The sequence below is a fragment of the Ruditapes philippinarum genome, unplaced genomic scaffold, assembly GCF_026571515.1.
Source record: "Ruditapes philippinarum isolate M1 unplaced genomic scaffold, ASM2657151v2 ctg3261_1_1_1_1, whole genome shotgun sequence".
Classification (NCBI taxonomy): Eukaryota; Metazoa; Mollusca; class Bivalvia; order Venerida; family Veneridae; genus Ruditapes; species Ruditapes philippinarum.
In genome coordinates this window covers 115975-142876 of record NW_026855786.1, presented here as the reverse complement: position 1 = coordinate 142876, position 26902 = coordinate 115975, and the positions used below count along the sequence as shown (strand labels likewise).

Below are 26902 nucleotides of genomic sequence, written 5' to 3'. Positions count from 1 at the left end.
ACTCATCCACAATATATCTATGCTGAACAAATCCTGGAATAAATGTTAAACGTAACCATTACGAGTGTAATTATCACAAATAGAAAAAATTTTGAATCAGAATATCTTATTTCATTATAAAATTGATATAGAATATAGAAGAATTTGAACCCTTAGCCTCTTACCAGATCGTCCACTGAATTTGTAATCAAAATAAATCAAAGAAAAAAATGTCAACAGACAAACTGGTTCACTTAGCTTCAAAATCCATCTCAAGGTTCAGAAGATGTTTCTTGTCTTAAATTTCATACAAACAGATACACAGACAACCATCATTTAACTTCATTATAAATATTGTGCTACTCATGCTATACTAACTTAAGCAAGCATCAAGTATGGCCGACGGCAGTGGCGAGTATTGGCCCTGTCCTCGCGCAGATGAATTTTTTAATGTCTCTTTGTCGAAAAAAACCTCGATAGCTTTCCCCATCAGTTGTTCCGGTTGATCTTTGCTCTTATACAACACAGCTTCTTGTTGTCCTTCAAACCAATACACGCCAGTGTCCCGAAATACCTCTATCATCTGTAATATTTTATTATAAATGACACACCAAAAGGGTTCAAATTCTCTTTAATCAAAATATCATAACAAATATTCTTTTCTTTTTTTAAAGTAAATAAGTGATGACTTAATACTCATTGAGTCATTATTAATCATCAAATAATTTACCAAACGGTTACCAAGCAACCAAAATCATTTTGAGACTTGACTTGAAGCTTCTACATTTTCACAGTGAATTTACCAATCCAACTTTCAAAGAACACATAAAAAAATAAGTTAAATACGAGTACATATTTTTGCTATTATTTTATTACTTACTCCAAACTGACTTGCTATCTTAGGTGGTACAATACCAGGCTTTGGCCGCCTGTTGTCATCAAATACTTGTGTATGGTCTGCTGTGAAAAAGAATAATAGATGTTATCGGAAGCTCAGCTCTTCTGGGGTTTACCTATCTAATCCAGGGTAACAAACAAACTTTAACCCTTGAACTTTGACAGGACATTTCCATTCACAACAGAGTTACCAGTGCATTGCTCTTATTAATACTGATACACTCACAGAGTTGTAATTGTTAAAGTTTGTTCATTATAATCCCAAGATTGTAGAAGACGTGAATTTTAACAAGTTATTAAATTCTTCACTTTTTTTGGTGTCACTTTTTTTATGATGGGTCTTTAAATCATTTATTGAATCCGACATGGTGGGGCAAGTTCGTAAATGTGTACTGTAATCATTATTTTTCATGATGTTCCCTATTGTAAAAGAATTTGCTTTTTCATTTCATTTCATTCAACATTATCGCTAAAAATGATTTTTTCCATTAAAACTGATTTCAAAGTTCTGCAACTTCTCAATGGATTGAGATCAAGTCAAAGGCTTTTCTGCATTGGTTACACGTTACCTAAAGGTCAATCTGAGGCCATTTTTAGACTCTCACAGTCCAAAATTTTCTTGGCAAAAGAGGGCACATCCCCCTGATGTATCTTTTTGATAGTGAATGGCGCCAAGAAAAAAGAGATCACTTTTGTTGACAACATTTCTCAAAGGAAAACAAGTGTTTGATGCCAAAGTGGGACAGTTTTTCACTAATTGAGGCCTCAAGGTGGGGGGGCGGGTCAAAAGTGCATTGAATCGCGTATATATATGAGGTAAAGAGTTAATTATTACTTGAATCTTGAATCTATTTACGTTTCCTAATACATTTTTCTCAAGTTTGATTTTATTGAAATATGTTGGCTTATCTGGAGGCATGTCTAGGTTAAAATTAAGATGAAATAGTTATGACTCTTGTTACAAGCAAAGTTGCTATATTCATAACAACAAAAATACAACAAACATGGGTAATATGACGATTTTAAATCCTCACTTTAATATGAACTTCTTAAGATGTAAATAACCATGAAATGTATGTCCTTTACTGACATTATCATATTTGTAAAGATTAAGATATTTACATAATTATATTTTACTGTTGCAATTCTAGTTCACTTTAATTATTTATATTTTCACATGTAATTCATTGTACTAGTATTGGGTCTCCTGTCCAAATAAACTGTCTATTGTGTAGCATGCACCATCTTTACATGTCGCTGAAGATTGCCTTTTGTTGTAAACCCTGTCTGACAGAATCGACACACAAACGGGCGTTCACCTGTGTGCGTCCTCATATGAGTGTCTAGACCCGCCCTTGATCCATTCGGCTTCCCACACACTTTACACAGGTACTTCATATATAAGCTATTTGTTTCATCTGAAATAATAGATAAATAATTCAATTATCTATGGAGTTGTGTGTGTCAGAATTAGTGCTTTAACCTGTAACACATTATAAAGTTAAAAACATGCAAAGCCAAAATAAAATGCCAACATCAGACATGCATGATGTTAACCTAAAACACATACATTTTTCTTTTAAAAAATAAATTTGTAAATATATTCTTTCATATACCATAATCCCAACATAACAAACTTTCCAGTGAGTTACATACATATTTCATTGATTATAATTCTTATATTCACCATTATATGAAAAATATACCCAAAAGACCTGTTCCCTTCTCTTGCCACCCAAAATATTTCTTGTTCCCATCTGCCTCACTGTGAACAGTTCATGTCTAAGTTTTTTAATTTAAGATAAGTGTGTGTCAGATGTAAAGAATAGGTCTTCAGACCTCTGAACGATACTTTACTCATCCATAATACTCGGATTACTCCCAATACAAAAAATTAACGAAAATTAAATTAACATATCGGCAGAAGTGGGCAATCAAGCAGAACTATCCATGATCCCTAAAGTGACTGGATAAACTTCCTCACATGCAAGAATCCAAAGTCTCTGGCTGGACTCTAACCCACAGCGGAGAGAGGCAAGTGGTTCTAAGGCAATGGTCTTAACCACTTAAAGACAAACCTTTAGGCTTTATTGATGATGAGAATTATTTGTCAACATTTGAAAACTCCTTTAAAACTATTATTTCATCTTCCAGAAAAATGGCACCTGATAAGCAGACATCTTGAAAAGTGCCGATCGAACAGACTTGAGGGGTAAACTTTCGGTCAGTTCAAAGAAAATTCTGTCAAGGCTAGTCCAACTGTCCAGTAAAAAATCCATGATTTTACAATAAACTTTTACCCAGTAATTAATAAAATAAACATTTATATCTTGCAATTACTTAATGTTTTCTATCATAATTTCCATCAAGAAATCACCTCTGTAATAGCAATGGGGAGAAAAACTGAACAATTAAGTCCTGAACTTGAAACAAATACATGCTTCAGGTATGAAAATCATTAGTTTTCTCTACCTTTAGAACAAGTGGATTCTATTTCTTTGACAGTGGTAAGCATGAACAAAATTCGTTCAACACTTTCTTATGCTGTAACACATCAAGGAGGGCTTAAACATATAAGCAACATCAGACATAGTATAAACAATGTACAATTTTTAGCGATATCAGTTTCAAAGTGTGGCTGTGGCCATGCTAATAAGGTCAGACTACATAATTAAATCTGACTCCATGCAGTTTTATCAAGTCGTGTAATAGTTACACATGTTAAGACTTTTCATAGATTTTTGGGTGACTGTAGGGCGAAGTTAAAACATTTTGGGCAAAGCTTACACCCAACTTCGCCCTAAACCCAGTCCCTAAACATATTGCAGATTGATTACTGTTTTACAACAGAGCACATGTAAGACAAATACAGTGTCAATGAAATGCTTTTTACCAACTACACTTCAGCCTTATTATAACGCTCATGGTTGGGTCCAATGTCTCAACACCGCGTTCTACCGAGGCTCTCATTAGAACGCTCATTGCGAAATTACCGCATTACCCCACCCACTAGGGGTGTAACAATACAGCAAAAACCGTATTGCAATATATTGCCATTTTGCTGAAGCGTATTGCAATATATTGCAATACGTATTGTCGTGTATATGTTTTGATGTAAAGATGGGGTAACATTTATATATTATTATTATATGTATATATTTTTAGTAGAAACTTAATAAAAATGTAAGGAATAAATAGAAAGTAGTGTCACACAATTTGATAAACAAAACTAGTCGCGTGTAACCTTTCACATCTTATGTAAATTATGCGGCCGCTTATTGACTTTTAAGTGTACTACTTGTCGGATACTTTTATCTTACGTTGGCGCCAACAAAATTTGCCAATTAAAGATTTTATGTGAAATTTGTACAAAATTAGAAGGCAATTAATTGAAAATTATGATTTTTATAAAATACTGGTTTTCCAAAAATCGTACCGCAGTTCGAAATTAATTTTTTCATATTGCAATATATCGGTATACCGGTAAACCGTTACACCCTTACCACCCACCGCATATATCTATAACGCTGACAATTTTTACTTACTGTTCAATGAATATTGACATTATCTTTTTCTTTAACAATTCAATGATGTAAACATATATATTCACAAATAATACTTATTATATTTAAAAGAAACAAAAAACTTTCGAAAGAAAAGCATAAATCATGAATGTAGTGTAAACAGTTAGCCATTACTGTAATGGCGTTTGATTAATTAGGGGACACAACTAAAGCTGGACTGTAAATTACACTGTTATTTACAGTCCAGCTTAAGTTGTGTCCCCTAGTTAATCAAACGCCAATTACTTCCTGTCTTGGCCGCAGGATTTTAAATTGATTTTGGGCTTGTGTGGGTTATTTAATTCAGCGATGTTTATATGTCAAAGATATGTGTGTGAATTTTAGTTTATTTATACTCACCAGCGGTTGCCCATGTCACAGTTATGATATGAATTTGAGATTTTGGAAACAATTTGATGCCTGACTGATGGACAGGTAAAACAACAAAAGAGCAGATGAACGCTTACCTGGGCATGTTTTTCACACCTTTGTTCTAATAACAATTGTTTATTTTTCTTGACTGTCAAATTGAACAAGCGTTATAGCCACTATAAATCTAGATCTACTTATTTTTTTTTGGGGGGGGGGGATTTTTTTGGGGGGGAGCCAAGGTCTATGAGCGCTATACTGAGATTAGCGTTATAATGAAGAGCGATATATTGAGGCTACAGTGTATTAAAAAACTGGTCTTAAAAGGAATAATTAAGTTATAAAAATTATGAGCAATCAAGGCAATAATGTCATATTTATTATAATTATACTCATATAAAATTGTACAAAAATATGTTTTTTTACTGTTTTTTTTTAGGTCCAAGGAATACTAAATGGTTCAGTGATCATTCTTCCAAGAATACTGGATCCAATGTCCAGCAATGCCAAAACACTTATTGAAATATCTATGATATATAACTCCACATTCAAGTCTTTACACAATGTCCCAACACTGAATACAACAATGATATGTATGAACAATTTAACATAAATGTTTCACACAATGTCCAAACACCTCTCCAATGTCTAGAATTCAACAAACACTTCACTGTTGACATCACTGTAATGTGGCATGAGTCACCAAATGTGTTTTAAGGTTACTTTTCTGGGCAAATGCTTTGTTACAATACATACAAGCATACGGTTTCTCACCCGTATGTATACGGTAATGAATAACAAGCTGGGCATGACATGCAAAATGTTTGCCACAAACGTCACATTTTGAGCTTACAGAACCACTTGTTTTATCAATGCTTTCAAAAGATCTGCTGACTTTATTTACGTTTGTCCTATGATCTGGTGTAGTTAATTCTTTCTGAGTCGCTGCTGTTGGTCTTCTATATGACTGGTTGTTAACATCTACTGGTGGAAAATCTGCAAGACAAGAAAACCTATTAGTGAAAGCATCAACCTGGCTTCTTCTATAATCCAACATATTGGGCTGGTACATCGAAATAATCTAACCCTGAAATATAAATACAGACTTCCCGAAATACGTCGGTCCGACGGACATGTCCGATAAATTTTGATCAGGTCCGACGAGTTTTTATTCCGGATCGGTCCGACTGTCCGGCTTTTATCCAAGCCGCATGTTTACAAAATGGCGTCGCTAAAAGTGCCAAAACTTCGAAAAATAAAAAATCTACGTCAGAGGAACAGGCAGAACAGCAGTAAAAGGATAAAAAGAATAGACCTGAGACAAAATTTAATGAAAATTAGAAGCAAGACAGTGAATCGTTGGTGTATGATAGGGAGGAGATGAAAATGTGCTGTAAGAATGTGCCGATTTTTACGGCGAAAAAAAAAAAAAAAAAAAAGTGTCTTAGAAATACAAACACTAGTTATTCTTTGATTTTGATCAATTTTATTTGGTCCGACAGATTTCGTTTCGGTCCGACAGATTTTCATGGTTTGTCAGACCGAATGTCTGACAGTTTTTTTCAACTTTCGGGAAGTCTGTAAATACAGATAATTAATGTACATTGACAAAACCACTCATCTTAAGATATTCATTAAAAACTCACTGTTAACAAACCACATGTGAATATATCAAGATTTAATTATTTATATTCTCTTAATAATGGTACACAATCCAGAACGACACAACTGTAGGAAACTGTGACCTCCTTGAAGTCAGACAATAATATAAAAATTTTGTATGCAACTTATTTAAAATATGAAATTCAGAATAATCATTCTGATACAAACATTATATAAGAATCACAGAATACCAATATTGTGCAACCTCCAAAGATTATTATCATTTCACAATTCTTTATTTGTATTTCCTTTGTAGCTTTAAAATAAATATGTCCATGAACATGTAAAACTCTCAGTTAATGTCATCCATTTGTTACATTTTTCACTTGAAAAATCCATTTCTGACAATTTCCTGTCAGTGTAGTTTGCAGCTTTAAAGTAAATCTAACTTTTCTATATAATGTACATGTAAGTGTTTGAACAATATGTAGAATAGATTGTTGTACAATATACTATATGATCTAATGATGTTTGGGGTTGTGGTTGTTTTTTCTGAGACATTTCTGAACAAATCTCCAAACATGTGAAATTTTATAATGTACACAAATATTTCTTCCTTTTAAGCAGAAAACTTTCCTTTTTTCCCCCATTATAACAGTTATACAAGATATATCTAACATCTATATATACAAAAACATATAATTGGTGACTTAAATGTCATAAAACACAATTTTTCAACAAATTATTTATCTTTAAAATTATATATTGTGCTGGCACAAGACACGAGACTTCAGAAGACAAGCAATAAATAAAATCATTAATGCTGAAATAGAAAAACATAGATCTGACATTTTTTAATTTTAATAAAAAATCTTTTGTGACAAAGCTAACAATGTAGACACTTGTTTATCCATAGATAAAATGTCAAGGTCATAATCTCAAGGTCATGGCTGAATATTTTCACCACACAAACCTTTACATTACTATTCTACACCTCTCAAACTTTATTATCTTCCATTGTAACTAATGGCAACTATTCACTTAGTAACCAATGGCAACTACATAAAATACACCGCAGTGAAATAGTGGGAGGTAGTGGTGTCTATAATGGGGTTATATTTATTATATATGTTATGATCATTTTTATTATGTTAATTGTTTCTATGACAACCATACAACTATGAGAATACAAATCACTAAATTTACAGTATATCATACAGTGGAGACCGGTGACATTGACAAGAATTAAACATCAGATGGACTTGAATCACAAAACAATTTATATAAATTACCAGTTAATATCGTTATCAAGTTAATTAATACATTCACCATGATTATCATATATAATACATAATCAGGTCATAATGTAGAAATATAATACAATGTTATACCAGCTTATATACTCTCAACCTTCATCAAAATATAGCATGATTTATGAAAGTTTCTTTATGGCAGGAAACTTGTATTAACTTCTCTCAATCTGCCTAACACAAATGCAACACCATTTGTATCGCAGGTAATTCTATAGTTTTCATTTCTCCCTTTAAGATATTATTTCTATCATGTAATGTACATCATATATATAATATAAGTCAATTTTCTCACCAACAATTGCATCTACACACCACACATAGGGGAATACACAGAAACAATCTAGATTTTCTCAGGTTTCTTACAGTTGCATTTTTGTAAAATTGACTAATATATATGTTACATCGTCATGTTAGGTACATTTAGTGTAAAATAAGATTAAAGGTATAACAATGTCAACATGGGAGAATGGTAAGAAATTATCAAAAGGCTTCGTAAAAACAAGGGTAGCTTATGCCTTATATTAATCATCATTATTTATAACATAAAATAAGGGTTTAATGCAAATTGGTTTTGAATCACCTGTTTTTTTTAATTTCATTTTTTCCTCTACAACCATTTTGCAACAAGCCTGATTCATCCAGAATATTATGCTGTTTTTTATACCATGCCTGTACAGCATGGGCTTACCAGGAAAACATATTCAGTATGTAGAGAAATACATATACAAAAAATGTACATGTATATAAATTTACATTTGGGATTTAACTATATTTTACAGATATTATACTTGAGTGTATTTACTGTTAAAATGTTTCAAGTTTTGCAAAGTTTTATGAGTAACAGGCCTTGAGAAAATGTAATTATTTGTAAAACATTATAAGGTAGTTTGAGAATATTAATTCTAAGAATATACATAGTACATTTATATAATCATTGTTTGTAGTATTCCATATCTATTTTAATAACCAATTTTCTTTGTAAACCAATTTTCTTTATAAACAATATTCTTAATAACCAATGTTCTTAATAACCAATATTCTTTATAATAACCAATGTTCTTAATAACCAATGTTCTTAATAACCAATATTCTTTATAAACAATATTCTTAATAACCAAAATCCCTTATAACTAATATAAATCCAATATTTTTTTATAACCAATATTCTTTGTAACAATTTCATGTGCATATCTAGCTGAAAAATGTTTTTTTGGTGACATCCAAATCACTGACAAGAGGGGCAGAAACTCTGCAATGCTTGATTTTGAAATATAATTGGTCCAATAAAGATAGCAACAGCTTCTAAGTTCAGGTAATACATGTTAATGTTTAAGTTGAAGGATGTGCTAAAATTTGCCATTTCAAGGCCTCAACAAATTCACTCGCTCGCTCATAAAGTTTGGGTCGGGCCAGTAAAAATTTAATCATACTCGCGGCTAACATTTTTCCCCGATCCAAATGATGTTTCTCTAAACAAATAAATGAAGTTATTTGTTTAGACAATCAAACTGCAGACGCCTTTTCAATCGTAATATTTGTCAAACAAAACCGAAAATCAAACTCATGGCTAAGTATAAAACTTTACCAAACTCAATTAACGCCTCCCACTTCCGTAACCACGGCAGCATTTGACAATGTTTTATACATAAATACATTTGGTGAAGTTTAGCCATTAGGTTGATTCCATAGCCGTATGCGTTAAGAAATTTTTAATGAAATAAGTGTAGAGGCTATGTTGATGATTTTGAATTAAAGGTATGAAAAGTAGAATCTGAAAAGCTGGTTTTACCAATATAGATCGGTAAATAGTAAATATGCGTCATGTGTTTTGATTTTAACTATTTTTGTCCGTTAAAATGCAGGGCAAGTACATTTTGTGAAGGTTGAGTAAATTTATAGAGGCCAGATTTCTATTCTATTAATATATGTATGTATTTACTAAATTAAATAATGATCTTTTTTTTGTCCCAAAAACTGACCATTACCTAATTTCAATTAATACAGTATAGATTTTACCCGATACAGAATATTGGTTGTTAAAATACAAATACAAACTACAATAATTATTAAGCATGTATACAAAAATAATACAAAACAACAATTTTCAGTACACAACACATTTCGGTTACATTTTTCAGTTTCTATTAAATTAACTCATTAAATCATGACAATGTATAAAATATTCTTGATTTTTCTCCTTTTTTTTATGACTTTTTACTTTTTCTAATGTTTTATCTTTATTTTTTGTTTCTTTATGAATAGACAGTTCCTTTCCATTTTGAACTACAAAAGTACAATGTTGACCTTTAACCTTATAACATGAGCAAAACAGCTCTACTATCACATAACTATCAATCTGTTTGTTTTTCTGGTTTTTATGCCAATTTGAACACATACATGTATGTTTTTTTATTTTTTTTTTTTTAATTTTTTTTTTTTTTTGGGGGGGTGGGGGTATGGGTTCTCAGTTGTTGATCTACACAACAGGCTTTTCTAGATAATTAACAAGTAATTACCAATTTATACAGCAAATGACCAACTTCTAATCGAACCAGCGTTGACAAACGACCATTATAACAAAATTAATGTCCAAGAACAACTATCAGACAGAGGTATTAAGATCGTCTGAGGATCGTGCATGCCACCCCTCCCCTAAATTACATTCTATTTAATGCTCTCTCTATTCGGCCACATAGGCGGACAACTTGCGATCTAAATGGTCTGTGCTGTTTGCTTTAGAGTCAGTTCATATTTTGATTTCTTTTCCATTCATAAAATTATTGTTTTATCCTCATTAAAGGATGAACTTGTGCATTAAATATAATTAGGGTGGTAAGGGTTAAACAAAATCAGCAAGGTGAAGGTTACAACAGTCCTTGTGGCTGAAAATTTTTTTTTGACTTTAGCACTGACTGATACAAGCATGGTTTCTCATATCTGATTGTACAATACTACTTGTTATGACATATGAAATGTTCAAAACAGAAAGGAACAGTATATATATATGTAAGGTAAAAATGTGTTGTGTACTAATACCATCCTCCAACTACTGACTACAATCATGAAATTCTTCCTATTCTATCTTTACAATTTTTGCTGTGTTTTTTTTTACTCCAATTTTAATACATTTTTTAGTCAATCCATCCAACCAGCTTTCCTAGATAACTAACCATTAATTTTCAATTCCTCCGAATGACAAACAAGATTTCAAAATAAGCAGAGATAAATAAATAATCATTAGACTCCAGGGATTTTTTTTGGCTTATTTTGTAGCCGATATTCGGTCATATTCCCAATTGAAAAATAGTCTATTATTTTCCCAATCCACAGGAGAAAATTCCCAATTTAAAGTTACAAAATAAAAATATTGAATTACATATTCTAAAATCTTTGAAAATAAGGGTGTCTTTACTGTTATGGTGCTTCAATGTTTGAAGATGCCATCCTAGACATTGATTCCTTGGATTCATTTAATTATTGCAAAAAATTAAGTCATGAATGCATTTTTCCCAATTTTTAGCAAAACATCGCTGAAATTCCCAATTCCATGGGTATGGGTCATGTTCCCAAAATCCTTGGAAAAAACCCTTGACTCTGACAATGTATTGATCCATTGTCATAGAAAAATATAATCTTGTCCAAGGATTGCACTAGCAACCATAGGATTACTAGCCTGATGATCTCTCTATTGAGCTAAGTTGGTGGATTTGACAAGGATTGGTATCTATAATCAATTAAACAGCACTTGTATTGTTGTAATTGGAAGATGGTAAAAAAGAAAGTAAAAGGAAATAAGACACTTACTGTAGCCTTGTTGACCTGCCATATCTGCAGAACTGCCTGATGCTCCTTGCATTACATTTTGAACATTTGCCATCCATTCTTGTGAGCTCATTTGCTCTTGTGTTAAAGTATTTTGACCTAACTCCACACCCGTAATTTCTAAATCCATTTCTGAATCACCAAACGCTTCAAGTTTTACACTAATATTTGGGTCTAATCCTTCCATTGTTCCTTGTTCATTTCCTTGTGAAGTAGAAGGTTCATTCACAGAACTATCTGTTGGTAATATGTTGGAGAGATCTGAATCTAAACTAAGACCCGCAGCTGGGTTAGTGTCACTAAATTTGAGATCTGATGCTTCATTTGGAATGGTTGATGACGATGATTCTGACCGAGCATCTTCATTATCTGATGCTGAAGGTCCTTGTGTTTGAGAGGGTGTGGATGGTTTGATAGATGGAGAGGATGGTTGACTAGATTCAGATATGTTAGTTTTTACATCACTTTGAACATTTGTATTTTCATTTGCACTTTGATTGGACTTTTCATCTTCATCTTCTGGTTCTATTTTAATGACTTGTCCATCAAGTTTAGTGTTACGTACTGGAGTTACCATAGGACCAGGCCCCTGCGCAGGTGAACGCACTTGTTGATCAAAACTTAATGTTGGTCGTGCAGGACGGGCCATTGAATAAGGCTGATGCCTGTTACCAGATATCACTACTCTGCCACGGGATGCCACTCTACTCATAGATACAGGATGAGGTCCTTGTTGCCGTGGTGATTGGAATCTAGGTGAGCGTTGAGACATGAATCCCATTCTGTTACCCATACCGTCATATCTAGGTGGGGTAACTGCCTGCATATTTCTAGCCAGAGCTTCTTCTTTCTCCTGAGCTTCTTTTCTTTCTTGTTCTTGTTTCTTTTTATGATGTCCTTAAAAAAATATAAAAACAGTCAGATAATTAAAGATCTTGCTAGTTTGAACAGAGTAAACTTTAAAAGGACACCTCCAGAGTTGTTCGACATGATGGATCTGGGAATACTTTTTCAAGATTTGTATGCTTATTGATGTAGGACCGGACATATAACTTGGGTGCATAATTTCAAACAATTTGCTCATTCAGTATTTTCAGAATAATTGTTACTGTGCAAAATGACCCAAAAATGAAGTGTTTAAACAATTTGTACTCAAATTTAAGTGAGAACTGCACAAAAATCCATTTCATATAGTTTTGAGTATAATTCTTTATCATCTTAGGCATATTATTAGGTTGTATATGCCCTACTTAATCTATGTACGAAATAATTTTTTACATTATTAGGCTTTTGGACCACAGTAAAGCTCCTCTAAAAGATGGTTTTTACCTACAATTTGATATACAGTAAACTCCGCTTATAGCGAACTCATTGGGACATTCAAAATCTGTTCCTTATATCCGGAGTTCCTTGTAAGCATATAGCGAATTAGTTCCTTATATCAGAAGTTTTTATAGCGAACAGTTTTGCATATAACAAACTAATTGTTAACCATTATCCTCCATTTTGAAGAGCATTTTGATTAAAAGAAATAACTCTTGGGTTCTTTGCTATTTCAATCTTAGTTTTTCTGCTTTTTTTCAATTTCTCGTAAAATATCATATTTTGTTTCTAAACTCAGCGCTTTTTGTTTTCTTTTCATTATAAAGAATAAACAAGAGTTCGATTTTTGCTTCCTTTTATAATGAATATCTTCTATTATATTTTAAGGGTGACTTTTACTCAAGATAGATGCTGATCTCTTTTTATTCAACCAAGCGTTCTTTTCAATTGATTTTACTCAAGAAATAGCATGATTTATTATGTTGAAAACCGATTGCAAATAATCATAATTATTTTCCTCGGGCAATAATCTTAAAGAGAAAAATAAAAGGATAAAATGAATAATCGTTTTATCTTGGTGACAAGAACTAATGCGACAAATTGCTATACACCTGTGTTGAAGTACATACAACAATAAACGGTACATTCGGTCATTTTTTATCTGTGCCATTGAAAACGAAAGTAGAAAAGGTGTGATCTGTTTACGGATAGCCGATTTTGGAGTTCGTTATAAAAGTGTAATTTTCTGTACTTTTTATGGCATTGGGACTAAAAAACTTGTTCCTTATAAGCGATAATTCCTTATAAACGTGTTCGCTGTAACCGTATTTTTTTATATTAAATAAAGAAGGGCAAAATTCGGGCCAATATTTTTTGTTCCTTATAACCGGTAGTTCGCTATAACCGTGTTCGCTATATGTGAAGTTTACTGTACATTGTAATTTATTTCAGAATAACTCCAGAAATCTGGACTAATAATGACCTTGTGGTGTTAAGTCTATTTGGCATAATTATTCAACCCTAGGTCTATATAACACATTACCTTAATGCAGAAACGAGTTAAGTCCTTCTATCTTTAATAGGAGTTAACTAGTTATTGCACTAAGAAAGTAAGTTTTGTTGGTTTTTTAAACTGTTTTTAAACTATCCTAACAATGTGCCAGTTCCCTTTGATCCCAAGTACTTACAAATATAATAAAGTTCTAGCTGATATTTTGAGGAAAGTATTAACATTCAACCACAGTGGCACTATTTATTTCAGACAACAGATTTTTTCTAAATACGTTTTAATGGTATTTCTAATACAAACTTTTCTTTTGTAACAGTAAGGAGCTTATTTTTTCCATTATATGCAGGTGTTATACAAGTTGCTTTGTTGTAATTCTAGTACAATTGTGTATCCAGTGACTTTTTTCTCACTTAATTGTGAAGATGCCTTATTATTGTGCAGAAATTATTCCTAAAATTGCTAATTTGGGAAGTAAAAAAGCTGGTGTAAGTACAGATTTAAAATTGCCCAGTTGCTAGAGCCTTGTGTTGCAGAATGAAGGCTACATTATGCAGAAAGAAGTGAATTGACTGATTGTTCATATTATATAAATTTAACAACAAAATTTGCCATGTATTAAACAACAAAATTTGCAATCTATAGAATATCATATATTCCACTTACTTTTCAGACAGAAGCCAAGGAACTGAGATTTGATATCCTCGTGATCCTCGAGGAAAACTTTACCCGAGTCTGAACCGAGGTGACAAAGTGTTCCATCTGCTACACTTGCTGTTAGGATAACTGATTCTTCCTCAGTCGTACTAGCCAACTGTTCTACCTGAAAAATGTGAAAATATAACATTTCATACTAGCCAACTGTTCTACCTGAAAAATGTGAAAATATAACATTTCATACTAGCCAACTGTTCTACCTGAAAAATGTGAAAATATAACATTTCATACTAGCCAACTGTTCTACCTGAAAAATGTGAAAATATAACATTTCATACTAGCCAACTGTTCTACCTGAAAAATGTGAAAATATAACATTTCATACTAGCCAACTGTTCTACCTGAAAATGTGAAAATATAACATTTCATACTAGCCAACTGTTCTACCTGAAAAATGTGAAAATATAACATTTCATACTAGCCAACTGTTCTACCTGAAAATGTGAAAATATAACATTTCATACTAGCCAACTGTTCTACCTGAAAATGTGAAAAAATAACATTTCATACTAGCCAACTGTTCTACCTGAAAATGTGAAAAAATCAGGGTTCTCGGGGACGCTTATTTCGGCGTCCCGGTACGCATGTTTATTACAGCTGGACGCAAATATTTCAGAGCAAGGATTCCACGTACGCTTAATTTTGCCTGGGGACGCATAAACATTACCGATTGTTTACAACCACAAATACACAAATGCGTCAGCGCGTGTCAGTCTATGTAGGCGGTCCTATGCACATCGACCCGTGAAGCGATTAGCCAATCAGCGATAACGCTTCCGATCATTATCACGCAATAGTGATACACGTGTATACACGCGCTGTATTGTACATGTAATTACCAGATATAACACGAGGTGATAATTTTATATCTTTGATCAACAGTTGATTGGAAATTATCAAATTTTACCGACAAAAGGATAAAATTATCGACTATTTACGCCGCAAGTTTAAAGACTGTTTTCTCAAATTACAAATGAGTGTAATTTTGAATGATTGTCGAATATTTTCGGCATTTTCTACGCACAATTTTGCTTTAGTTTCATTCTTGCAAAAACTTTTTATAAGAGAATTAAGAATTAAAGATATTGTGCCAAAATGCCAGGACAACAAGCATTTGATAGTATTGCGGGCAATACAGTAGTCCCCTACCGGTCCCTCAAAAAGTTCTTTAATTGTCATACACTCCTGTGTATTGCCATCTATAATGAATTTGAGGATGAAGTCTGTATTTGAAAATATCGACCACAAAACATAATTAAATAAGTTTGTCTATATCACAGTAATGTGTTAAGTTTCCATGCTTAGTAAGGAAATTATGTTTATACAACCTTGTCATATTATTACGATGTGGGATTTTAAAGTAAATCCTATAAGGAATGAAGAAGTTTGAGTGAAAATACCAGTTTCTCGAAAAAAATCTAAGTTCAAGGGGGACATAATTCTGGAAATAGTCTTGCTAGAGTATTTAACCTTCTCAAAAATGTCGAGTGTTAATAAGAAACATATATATGAAGTTTGAAGTAGATACATTAGGAAATAAAGAAGTTATTTAAAAAAGACAACATTTTTTCCCCTAAAAAATCTAAGTTCAAGGGAGGTAATACTGATATTTTTTGTGCTAGAGTTATAAACCTTGTCACATATGATGTGGTTGATGACCAGAAACTTATATTTAAAGTTTGAAGTAAAGACCTTAAGAAATAAAGAACATAATTATAGTGAAAAAGCTGAAAAATTTAAATCAGAAATCTTGAAATTTGAGCCAAACATGCGAATGAATTGTTCCTTTAATATTTAATTAACATTAAATCTTTAAATATCGATCTTCAATTTGCCCCCTTTTAAAGATGTTTGCTAAAATAATTGTCGATCGGATGAATCTCTTACACACTGTGTGTAGCTGTACACGATTTTCCTATTCATTCCGCTAAACGCTGCCTATATACATTTACGTTTGTTTTACAAATATAAACTTTTTGTCTTTAGAGTGGACTTGTTTAACCAGAATAAAATTTAATTTGGTATAAAAGTGAAAAAAAAAAACAACAAAAAACGATTTCCATGTGTTGATGCATTATAATAAGATAATTTCATAATAAATATTAACAACAAAACAATAATTATACTATGTAGTTCAGAGTTTCTTTTGAATAACTATAAACTTTGGAAGTCTTTTGAAGATTCAAAATATCAGCAATGCTATTGTGAGCATTGAATGACTAATCTGTAAACATATTAATTGCGATGCGTTTTTGGACTCCAACTTTTTCAGGGTTGGGAGTCCATGGACTCCATGTTTTAAAGTCCTAGTGAGAACCCTGAAAATAACATTTCATACTAGCCAACTGTTCTACCTGAAAAATGTGAAAATATAACATTTCATACTAGCCAACTGTTCTACCTGAAAAATGTGAAAATATAACATTTCATACTGGCCAACTGTTCTACCTGAAAAATGTGAAAATATAACATTTCATACTGGCCAACTGTAAATGTGAAAATATATCATTTTATACTAGCTAACTGTTCTACCTGAAAATGTGAAAATATAACATTTCATACTAGCCAACTGTTCTACCTGAAAATGTGAAAATATATCATTTCATACTAGCCAACTGTTCTACCTGAAAATGTGAAAATATAACATTTCATACTGGCCAACTGTTCTACCTGAAAATGTGAAAATATATCATTTCATACTAGCCAACTGTTCTACCTGAAAAATGTGAAAATATAACATTTCATACTAGCCAACTGTTCTACCTGAAAAATGTAACATTTCATACTAGCCAACTGTTCTATCTGAAAATGTGAAAATATATCATTTCATACTAGCCAACTGTTCTACCTGAAAAATGTGAAAATATAACATTTCATACTGGCCAACTGTTCTACCTGAAAAATGTGAAAATATAACATTTCATACTAGCTAACTGTTCTACCTGAAAATGTGAAAATATAACATTTCATACTAGCCAACTGTTCTACCTGAAAAATGTGAAAATATAACATTTCATACTGGCCAACTGTTCTACCTGAAAATGTGAAATATATCATTTCATACTAGCTAACTGTTCTACCTGAAAATGTGAAAATATAACGATTCATACTGGCCAACTGTTCTACCTGAAAATGTGAAAATATAACATTTCATACTAGCTAACTGTTCTACCTGAAAATGTGAAAATATAACATTTCATACTAGCCAACTGTTCTACCTGAAAATGTGAAAATATATCATTTCATACTAGCTAACTGTTCTACCTGAAAAATGTGAAAATATAACATTTCATACTAGCTAACTGTTCTACCTGAAAATGTGAAATATATCATTTCATACTAGCTAACTGTTCTACCTGAAAAATGTGAAAATATAACGATTCATACTGGCCAACTGTTCTACCTGAAAAATGTGAAAATATAACATTTCATACTAGACAACTGTCTCGATAATGGAACACATTATGTGACATAAGTGCAAAACAAAGACATGCAAGATTTATCATAATTTTTTTTTCATCTTAAATTCAAATTTGAATTAGCTGCATGGCTGAGTGTGAACGCGTCGGGCTATTAATCTAAGGATTGCTGATCGTGTGGGTTCAAACCCTGTCAGGTGGCTGGGCAAGCCGTTGTTTCCTTGAGCAAGAAACTTTACATTTAAAGCTTAGTAATGGTTGGTTCCAGGAACAGATTCAAGAGTGTTTCAATAAGCTACTAGCTTCGAACACAATCAAACTAAAATAAATGTATAAACTAAAAATTCAAATTTACTTTCCATTTTGTCCATCATTAAATCTGGACAAATTCATCATTTTAGGAAAAATTTCAACAATTGCACTGAATGAACAGCAAACATTGCAGACACAGTGCTGGCTGATTATTGTTTGCATTTGTCATGTTAAAAATAAATTCATTACAATAAATAGGTTTATCATGTTTGTGATTTTATGCCATCTCAACACAATTTTCGTTAATACCTGGGTTATTATCTCCACTTGACTGGCTTTCCTGGATAAGTTACCAGTAATGATTACCAATTTCTCCACAAGTTATTGACTACTAACCCCACATGAACTTTTTTTTTAATCAGAGGTGAGAGACAAATGACCATTAGACTCATTGTCTGAGTGAGACAGTGTCTATTCTAGGAATTCAAAATAGGGGTGATTTTCCGCCCTCTATTTCAAAAAGGGGGCGATTTTCAAAATCAAGGGGTGCCAATATAAACTGCCAATGTTAAATTGTTTGCATTAAGTTTAAACTGAGGCGTTCAACCGATGAAATAATTAAAACTAAAATATTTATTTAAGGCAGCAGAAGTTTTCCCCCCTTAATTTTTAATCAAAAACAAATTATTATATAACAATCACGATTGATTAACAAGGGATTGACAATACAAACAATCAATCTATCTTTCACGTCTAGTTCGTAGCCAAGCTAGGAATTGCCTCATTTTTATTGATTATTTACTACATGAAAATGGCGCCCAACTGTCTGACCTAGCACACTAGTTCCGGTCGGTACAGAACATTCCGTTAATATCCGTCAACTCACGTTACCAGTACCATACGGTACTAAATTATTATAATTAGCTTACAGTAAACTCCCTTCGGTTTTCGGTGTAAATGTAAACAAGAGGGCCATGATGGCCCTGAGGTCGCTCACCTGTATATAGGCCCCCCAACCCCCCCCCCCCCCCCCCCCCCCCCCAACGTTGCAGGGCAATTTAACCCAAGGGCTTTTATTTGCACAAACTTGGTAGACACCCATAAGAAGATGTTTCATGCTAAACATCTAAGCTCTAGCTCATTGGGCTTTTCAAAAGAAGATTTTTTAAAGTTTTTACTATATACATATAGTTAAAAACAATCTAACAAACTTTGTAGACACTTACTAGAAGATGTTTCATGCTTAACTTAATATCTAAACTCTAGCTATTTGGGTTTTTTTCAAAGAAGATTTTAAGTTTTTGCTATGCACATATAAGGAAAATCAATGACCCCGGGGGCGGTGCCAATTTTGACCCCAGGGCTTTTATTTGAACAAACTTGGTAGACACCTATTAGAATATGTTTGATGCTAAATATCTTAGCCATAGCTCTTTGAGTTCTTTAAAAGAATATTTTTTAAGTTTTTACTATATGCATATAGGGAAAATCAATGACCCCCCGGGGCGAGGTCAATTTTGATCCCAGGGCTTTTATTTGAACAAACTTGGTAGACACTCACTAGAAGATGTTTCATGCCAAATATCTAAGCTCTAGCTCTTATGGTTTTTTAAAAGAAGATATTTAAAGTTTTTTCTTTTGGTTGCCATGGCAACCAGAGTTCTGCATGGAATTAAATTCTTTGAACAAATTTTAAAGGTGACCACCAATGAACATTCCTGTGAAGTTTGGATGAAATTGGCTTAGTGGTTTATGAGGAGATGTCATTTAAAGTAAAAGTTTACGGACGGACGCCGGACGAAAAGCGATCACAAAAGCTCACCCCTTCACTTTGTGACAGGTGAGCTAACAAAACAACCAAATATAATGCGGGATGGAAGTTTTATGATTTTGAATTGTGCGCGATCTGTGAAATACTAGCATGAATCGCGCAATCGCGCGTCCTAGAATAGACACTGAGTGAGAAGAAATTTATCAAAATTTTATTAAAAATTTACCAGTTGTTGTATCTGGCTCTTGATTATAGCCTTCAGTATGACCTTGTAGCCAGGTATATCTTTAATGACTTCCATGTCCGGTGTTGCCATGGTAACAGTATATCTAAGTTAACTTCAGTCTTCAATACAACAATTGTTCAGCTATCAATCGACAATGTTCAAGACTTCAGTGAATGAACAACTCTGAAAAGTAAAATAATATTATAATAATTTATAGACCCTTTCATTTAAGACCGTATTCAAGTTGTCGCCCTTGGATGACGTCATTGGGGGATACGGTGGACAATGCCGATACGATTAAGTACATAAATAGAGGGATATAAAGATCTTAATCCTTTCTCTTTTAAGATTGGCAGATTGAAATTGGCAAAATTTTGTGTAATTTGATAAGATAAATAAAAGGATGGTGAAATGAATTAATATGTTTACTATATAATATGGTTAATGATTTGTTTTAATAGTAGACCATATTCCTGGGTAACTAATCATGATTATCATTTTCGTTAGATTCTTAAAAATGAAAATTTTACCAGGCAGTTAAATCATACGATAATGTATCTATGTCTCTGCTAATATACAATACTCAAAAGATATTTTGAGTTTCAAAATGTAAGGATTCTGTAGTTTCGAAAAACGGCTGCGTAATAATTAATTGAAAGATACTGGTTTATTAAAAATCATTTTGATTTAAGCATTACTAAGACAAAGAAAAGAAAACAATATAAATCTATGTAATTTCAAAAAAAAATGTACATGTAAAGGCATAAAAAGTAAAAATTATTTTGAATGTACATGACTGTACTGTATACTATTTGTGTCGGCAAAAAATGCACTCTCAAAAAATCGTACATCACACCAATATATTTCAGCTGGTAAAGCACAGATATATAAACATATATTTAACTCCATGGGTAAAGTAATATTTTCAACTTGATACTTTTTAATTCATACTCTGCTTATCAAATATTTAAAAAATCACAAAAAAAAACAACAAAAACAAGTTGTGAAACACGTTCACATAAATTCGTTATTAGCTGAATTATAATTTTACGTATTTTTGACTGTGCCAGTTGGAAGGACTCTGGATCGAGTATCAAATCAGTAAGGCATGACCAATAAAGGCCCTAGGATGATCCATAACAAAATTCGGACCATAAATATTTTGACAACTAACAAAAGTGACGTAATCTGATGTAATGTTATAACTCTAACAAGAGCGATCAGTAATCACATGTGTCGCCTCATGATGGCCAATTTCATGTTGGGACACATTTTGTGACAGACGGACAGACAGACGGACAGTGCACAACTAGACTAACAACTTTGTACTGATCATTCCTGTAAAGTTTGGATAAAATTGCACCAGTAGTTTATGAGGAGTAGTCCGGACAAGCTTTTGCGTATCTGGCAACACACAGAAAAAAACACCTTTTTATCAAAGGGCCATAACTCGGCCAAAAATCATTCAACCGGAAAACCCTTGCAATATGCGCAAGGACTTGAGCTACAGATCAATCCTGTAAAGTTTCATTGAAATTGCATAAGTGGTATAAGAGAAGTAGTCTGGACAAACTTTAAAAATAAAATTTTTTAAAGGGCCATAACTCAAACAAAAATCATTGAACCGGAAAATCCTGACAATATGCACAACTAGACTTGGTACTGATCATTCGTGTAAAGTTTGGATAAAATTGCACCAGTAGTTTATGAGGAGTAGTCCGGACAAGCTTTTGTGTATCTGGCAACACACAGAAAAAGAAACCTTTTTATCAAAGGGCCATAACTCGGCCAAAAATCATTCAACCGGAAAACCCGTGCAATATGCGCAAGGACTTGAGCTACAGATCAATCCTGTAAAGTTTTATTGAAATTGCATTAGTGGTATAAGAGAAGTTGTCCCGACAAACTTTAAAATTAGAATTATTAAAGGGCCATAACTCTGACAAAAATCATTGAACCGGAAAATGCTGACAATATGCACAACTAGACTTGGTACTGATCATTCCTGTAAAGTTTGGATGAAATTGCACCAGTAGTTTATGAGGAGTAGTCCGGACAAGTTTTGTGACGGACGGACGGACAGACGGACAGACAGACAGACGGACAGACAGACAGACGACGGAGAAGTGATCCCTATATGTCGCCACTACTCCGTAGAGGCGACACAAAAATGCACCCTGGTGATTTATGATATCACAGCCAAGTGCCGCTTGTATATATACTGTTAATTAATATGTTACGGCCCAGTGGCGCTTATATAAACACATCTATTTATCTATGAAATCATTAAGTTACTGGGAAAAGGTCTTTAAAGAATAGATTTTTTATATCAAAATTATCTTATCGTCTTTTGCAAATCTAAAATTATAAAAGTCAATGCCATTTGGTTTTCGTTCTTTCCGGAATATTTATAAAATTATATCCTTCACTGGTTTTTTGAAATATTTTTTATTCGGCATAATGAAAAAGAATCAGTAAGTATTGACATAATGCATTCTGTTATTGTTCTATTAAAGCTTGAAAAACAATCATTAAAAGACAATTGGCAATATTATTTCAGGTTTGTCACAAATACGCCGGAATTTTCTAAATGACAGAAAGTAACACAGAAAACTAGAAAATGGCCATTTAAATTTATAATAGGCAATTTCAGTGTGTATGGGTGTTTATTAAATATTAAAATTTGATTCAGTTACTTGCTTTTTATCCTGCAATTGAGAAAATCTAGATCTTATATGAAATTTCGCTGTTTCACTCCGTAGCGACACGGATTTATAAATCCGTGGTAGCGAGAATTAATCTCAATCTTTGCTTTGTATTTTTTTCTATTGTCTTGATATTGAATTTATGTATGCATGCGTAAATTTTTAAATGTTATAATAGAGCTGTCATTGATTCAGTGCAAAGCATATCAACAATATATCGATATCAAGTGACTATAATCAACGATACACCGATATATCGATAATATCCTATACTCACTTGTCTGTCATTCATTTTCATACCTGTTTCAATGATTTCAGTCAAAAACATGTTCTGTACAGTGTCTTGTTCACTGCATAATTTTTTCCAGACAATATTTTTTGTCACCATTGCTATGAAATAATTCCACTATATAACAAAAGCATAAAATTAGATATAAGTAACTGCTTCTGTATATATTTTGTGTGAATTTTATATAATTTCTAGACATTTAATTTATAAAATAAAAGTATCGATTTTTTAAAATGTTTATCGAGTATTGATCGGCAAAAAAATATCAACGATACATCGATATTGTCGATATCGATGACAGCTCTATGTTATAATCATAATTGAACAATCAGTAATTACGCATTTAACTTTTCAATAAGCTAACTTTCTATGCGACATGCATAGTTTTATCCCCATTTACGTCACATCTGGTAAGGGAAGTAACTCTTCACTGACTGTTATCGCTTAAATGAAAGGGTCTATATACATTGAATGATTGGCAGCATGGCGAAGTACAGTATAACTTCTATGAGTGACAGTCTCTCTTCTTTAATTTACTCATCAGACTAATCTAAGATTACTGGCCACAAACAGGGCATTTTTTGTCAAAATTGCGAAGTGGCCTGGACCTGTTCATTTTGTGAAAAAAATCACGATTTGTTATAAAATTGTGAAAAAAAAATTACATAGTATTTGGCATTTAGCGACATTATGAAACCAGGAAATCTGCTTCAAGTCGATACTTTAACCTGCTTCACATGTGCTAAAACCATTTAACTTGATTAAAACTATAACTGTGTTTTTGAGATTGGCGTAAATCATGTTTTACCAGAAGGTAATCAATGTATTTCAAAGACAAAGTCCCATTATTTTGTGAAATTTCTTTTGAAATTGTGATTATTTTTCCGCCACTTTGTGAAAAAAAGTGCAATTTTGAATTGAAATTCTCGATAACAAAACTGACAAAGTTGCTGGAGTTCATGAAGCACATGGGTTCTGTTTCCTTAACCGTCTGCACACCTGTAGGGTCAATCTCATAATCACGTGTCCAAGTGCTGAATTTTTTACCTGTCTTTAATTTTTATGTAGTTTATGTTCCTAATAAATTGTTTATGTCAATCCTTGGCTTATCAACAGATTATACATAGTTATATCAAGGTATCATGCTTCACTTTACTTCATCAGTTCATGGCATGCTTGATGAATGAATACAGGCATGTTAGATTCCTTGCACTATTATTGGTGGACTTTCCAATTGGGTCTGTCTTCAGTGTTCATGTCATGTCATAGTATATAAACAAGTATGCTGAAGAACTTAAACTAGTTGGGTTATTCCTATAACAGGACAATCGCTTAAGAATAATCGTTGGGGTGTTCCAAGTGAAACCTGAAGCAGTGCATGAAATACTGAAGGACACCTTTAAAACAAAAAATGAATGAGTTTATCTGGCGTCCCCTACTTAATATGGTTAACTTGCTTTGTATATATTATGAAAAAAATATGAAGGGTTTGCGAATGATTTATTTACAGGGTTTTAAATCTCTTTGAAATTTTTGGGGTCCATTGTTATTCCCTGCTGTACATGAAATCATTTTTCATGGTTACTACAAAGATACTTGTCGTTTGACAATGGAAAACGGAACATAAACAAAGTTGGTTCCCAAACAAGAGCGATCAGTAATCACATGTGTCGCCTTATGATGGCCAATTTTATGTTGGGACAAGTTTTGTGACAATCGGACAGACAGACAGACAGTGCACAACTAGACTTGGTACTGATCATTCCTGTAAAGTTTGGATGAAATTGCACCAGTAGTTTTTGAGGAGTAGTCCGGACAAGCTTTTGTGTATCTGGCAACACACAGAAAAAAACACCTTTTTATCAAAGGGCCATAACTCTGCCAAAAATCATTCAACCGGAAAACCCTTGCAATATGCGCAAGGACTTGAGCTACAGATCAATCCTGTAAAGTTTCATTGAAATTGCATTAGTGGCATAAGAGAAGTAGTCCGGACAAACTTTAAAAATAAAAATTATTAAAGGGCCATAACTTTGACAAAAATCATTGAACCGGAAAATACTGACAATATGCGCAACTAGACTTGGTACTGATCATTCCTGTAAAGTTTGGATGAAATTGCACCAGTAGTTTATGAGGAGTAGTCCGGACAAGTTTGTGACGGACAGACGGACAGTCAGACGGACAGACAGACGACGGAGAATTGATCCCTATATGTCGCAACTACTCCGTAGAGGCGACACAAAAATTACTTGCTTTACATCGCTAACGAAAGTAAGCCAAGAAACAGTAGTGACATGGCAAAAAGTGCGCGGTTGAACACCACTATAATGAATTTGGCGATCGGAAATTTTACTCGCCAGGCGGGCGAGCAAAATTGGATTTTTTAGTCGCCCGAATTTAATATTTACTTGCCTGGGCGATTGGACGAGTGCTAATTTCGAAGACTGTCATATAACACAAGGCCAACGAAACCACTTTTGCACCTCCTCATAAGTTAAGTTCGCCGAAACCATTATATTGCCAATATCATGCGCAGTAGATTTCAATTATGTTAACTTCCGAAATAAACAAATGCAAGCATTTTCTGCTCGCTGTATTAGATTTTAACTGGAATTTTGTGAGCTTCAAGAAGAAATAGATAAAATCATGTCGGGTCAGAAACAATAATAGAAATCTATCTATTCTCTAAGATAATTTTTGTGCGTACACTTGGACGCAAGTGGATAACTTATATGCGAACATGTCAAAATTTATGCGTATAAGGACGGAGAATTCTGCATCCCGTAAAACACTGTATTTATAATTAGCCATGATGCAGACAAAGAAGGGGAGCAACTCACTTAACCCCATGCTCCCGTGTCCCTGAGCAGTAAAGAAGTTCAAATGTTTTTGCTCATTTGGACCTGAATGGAGTTCCTTTAATGATAATCATAGATTCATAGCCAATATTACAAAAACTTAGTTTAACAACATTTCTGAAAAAAACATGACATTTTGATCTAATATAAATCACATTAGCTGTAAATTGCATTCATGAAACAAAGAACCGAATCAATCATCTTTCATGACCTACATTTTTTACGGATTACCTCCCTTCGACATAAAATCTAACATCAATTCTAAGTTGAACGAATATCATTGTCACTCTAATTATTTTGATAGTAAATTACCTTTACTTATTTACGTTAATATAATGTTCCTAACTGCTTGGCAAGATGACGTAAGATACTGCATTAAACTTTGAATTTTGGAGATTTGAACGTGCGTCTCGCCGCCATATTTTATTTGCCACGGGAGATAAATATTACGGGCTATGTCTAAAATTTTACGTTTCCGCCGATGTTGAGCAGCTAAACGACCATTTGATCAATAACTCAACTCCTTCGAGTTTTAGCTTTTAAGGCTTTATAACTTTGATCACGGCTCTGATAAACATTAATATCTATGGATTGACTCTTGTTTTGTCGCTAAGATGGCATGGATGAACTGCAGGTTTTTATAACATTTTAAGATTGTTTACCCTTTGTGCAGGAAAATAGACATGTACAGTAATGAACAAATATACACAGCACGATTTGATTGGTATTTGTAAATATTGATCTTCAACCTGTTAACGAACTAGATACTTTCTTGTGTTAACCGAGTA

At 33.0% G+C, this 26902-nt stretch overlaps 1 protein-coding gene across 22 annotated transcripts in view; it reads right to left on the bottom strand.

The window, feature by feature from the left end:
• The window catches only part of LOC132744376 (sal-like protein 1), an 85871-nt gene extending 59288 nt beyond the window's left edge, over positions 1-26583 (bottom strand). For 19 of the 22 annotated variants that reach the window (XR_009627690.1, XM_060733085.1, XM_060733084.1 and 16 more), the window contains exons 1-4: positions 26427-26583; positions 20260-20442; positions 14541-14697; positions 11528-12442 (exon numbers count right to left, since the gene is read on the bottom strand). Coding sequence is in view for 21 of the 22 variants with exons in the window: in XM_060733085.1 (XP_060589068.1) it covers positions 11528-12442; positions 14541-14697; positions 20260-20349 (1162 nt within the window). In the remaining variant the exon portion in view is untranslated. Of the gene's footprint in view, positions 1-349; positions 563-859; positions 940-5172; positions 5805-11527; positions 12443-14540; positions 14698-20259; positions 20443-26426 lie in introns of those variants that run through there. The other 3 variants (XM_060733079.1, XM_060733078.1, XM_060733075.1) reach the window with 3 other exon arrangements.
• Between the last annotated feature and the right edge of the window lie 319 nt (positions 26584-26902).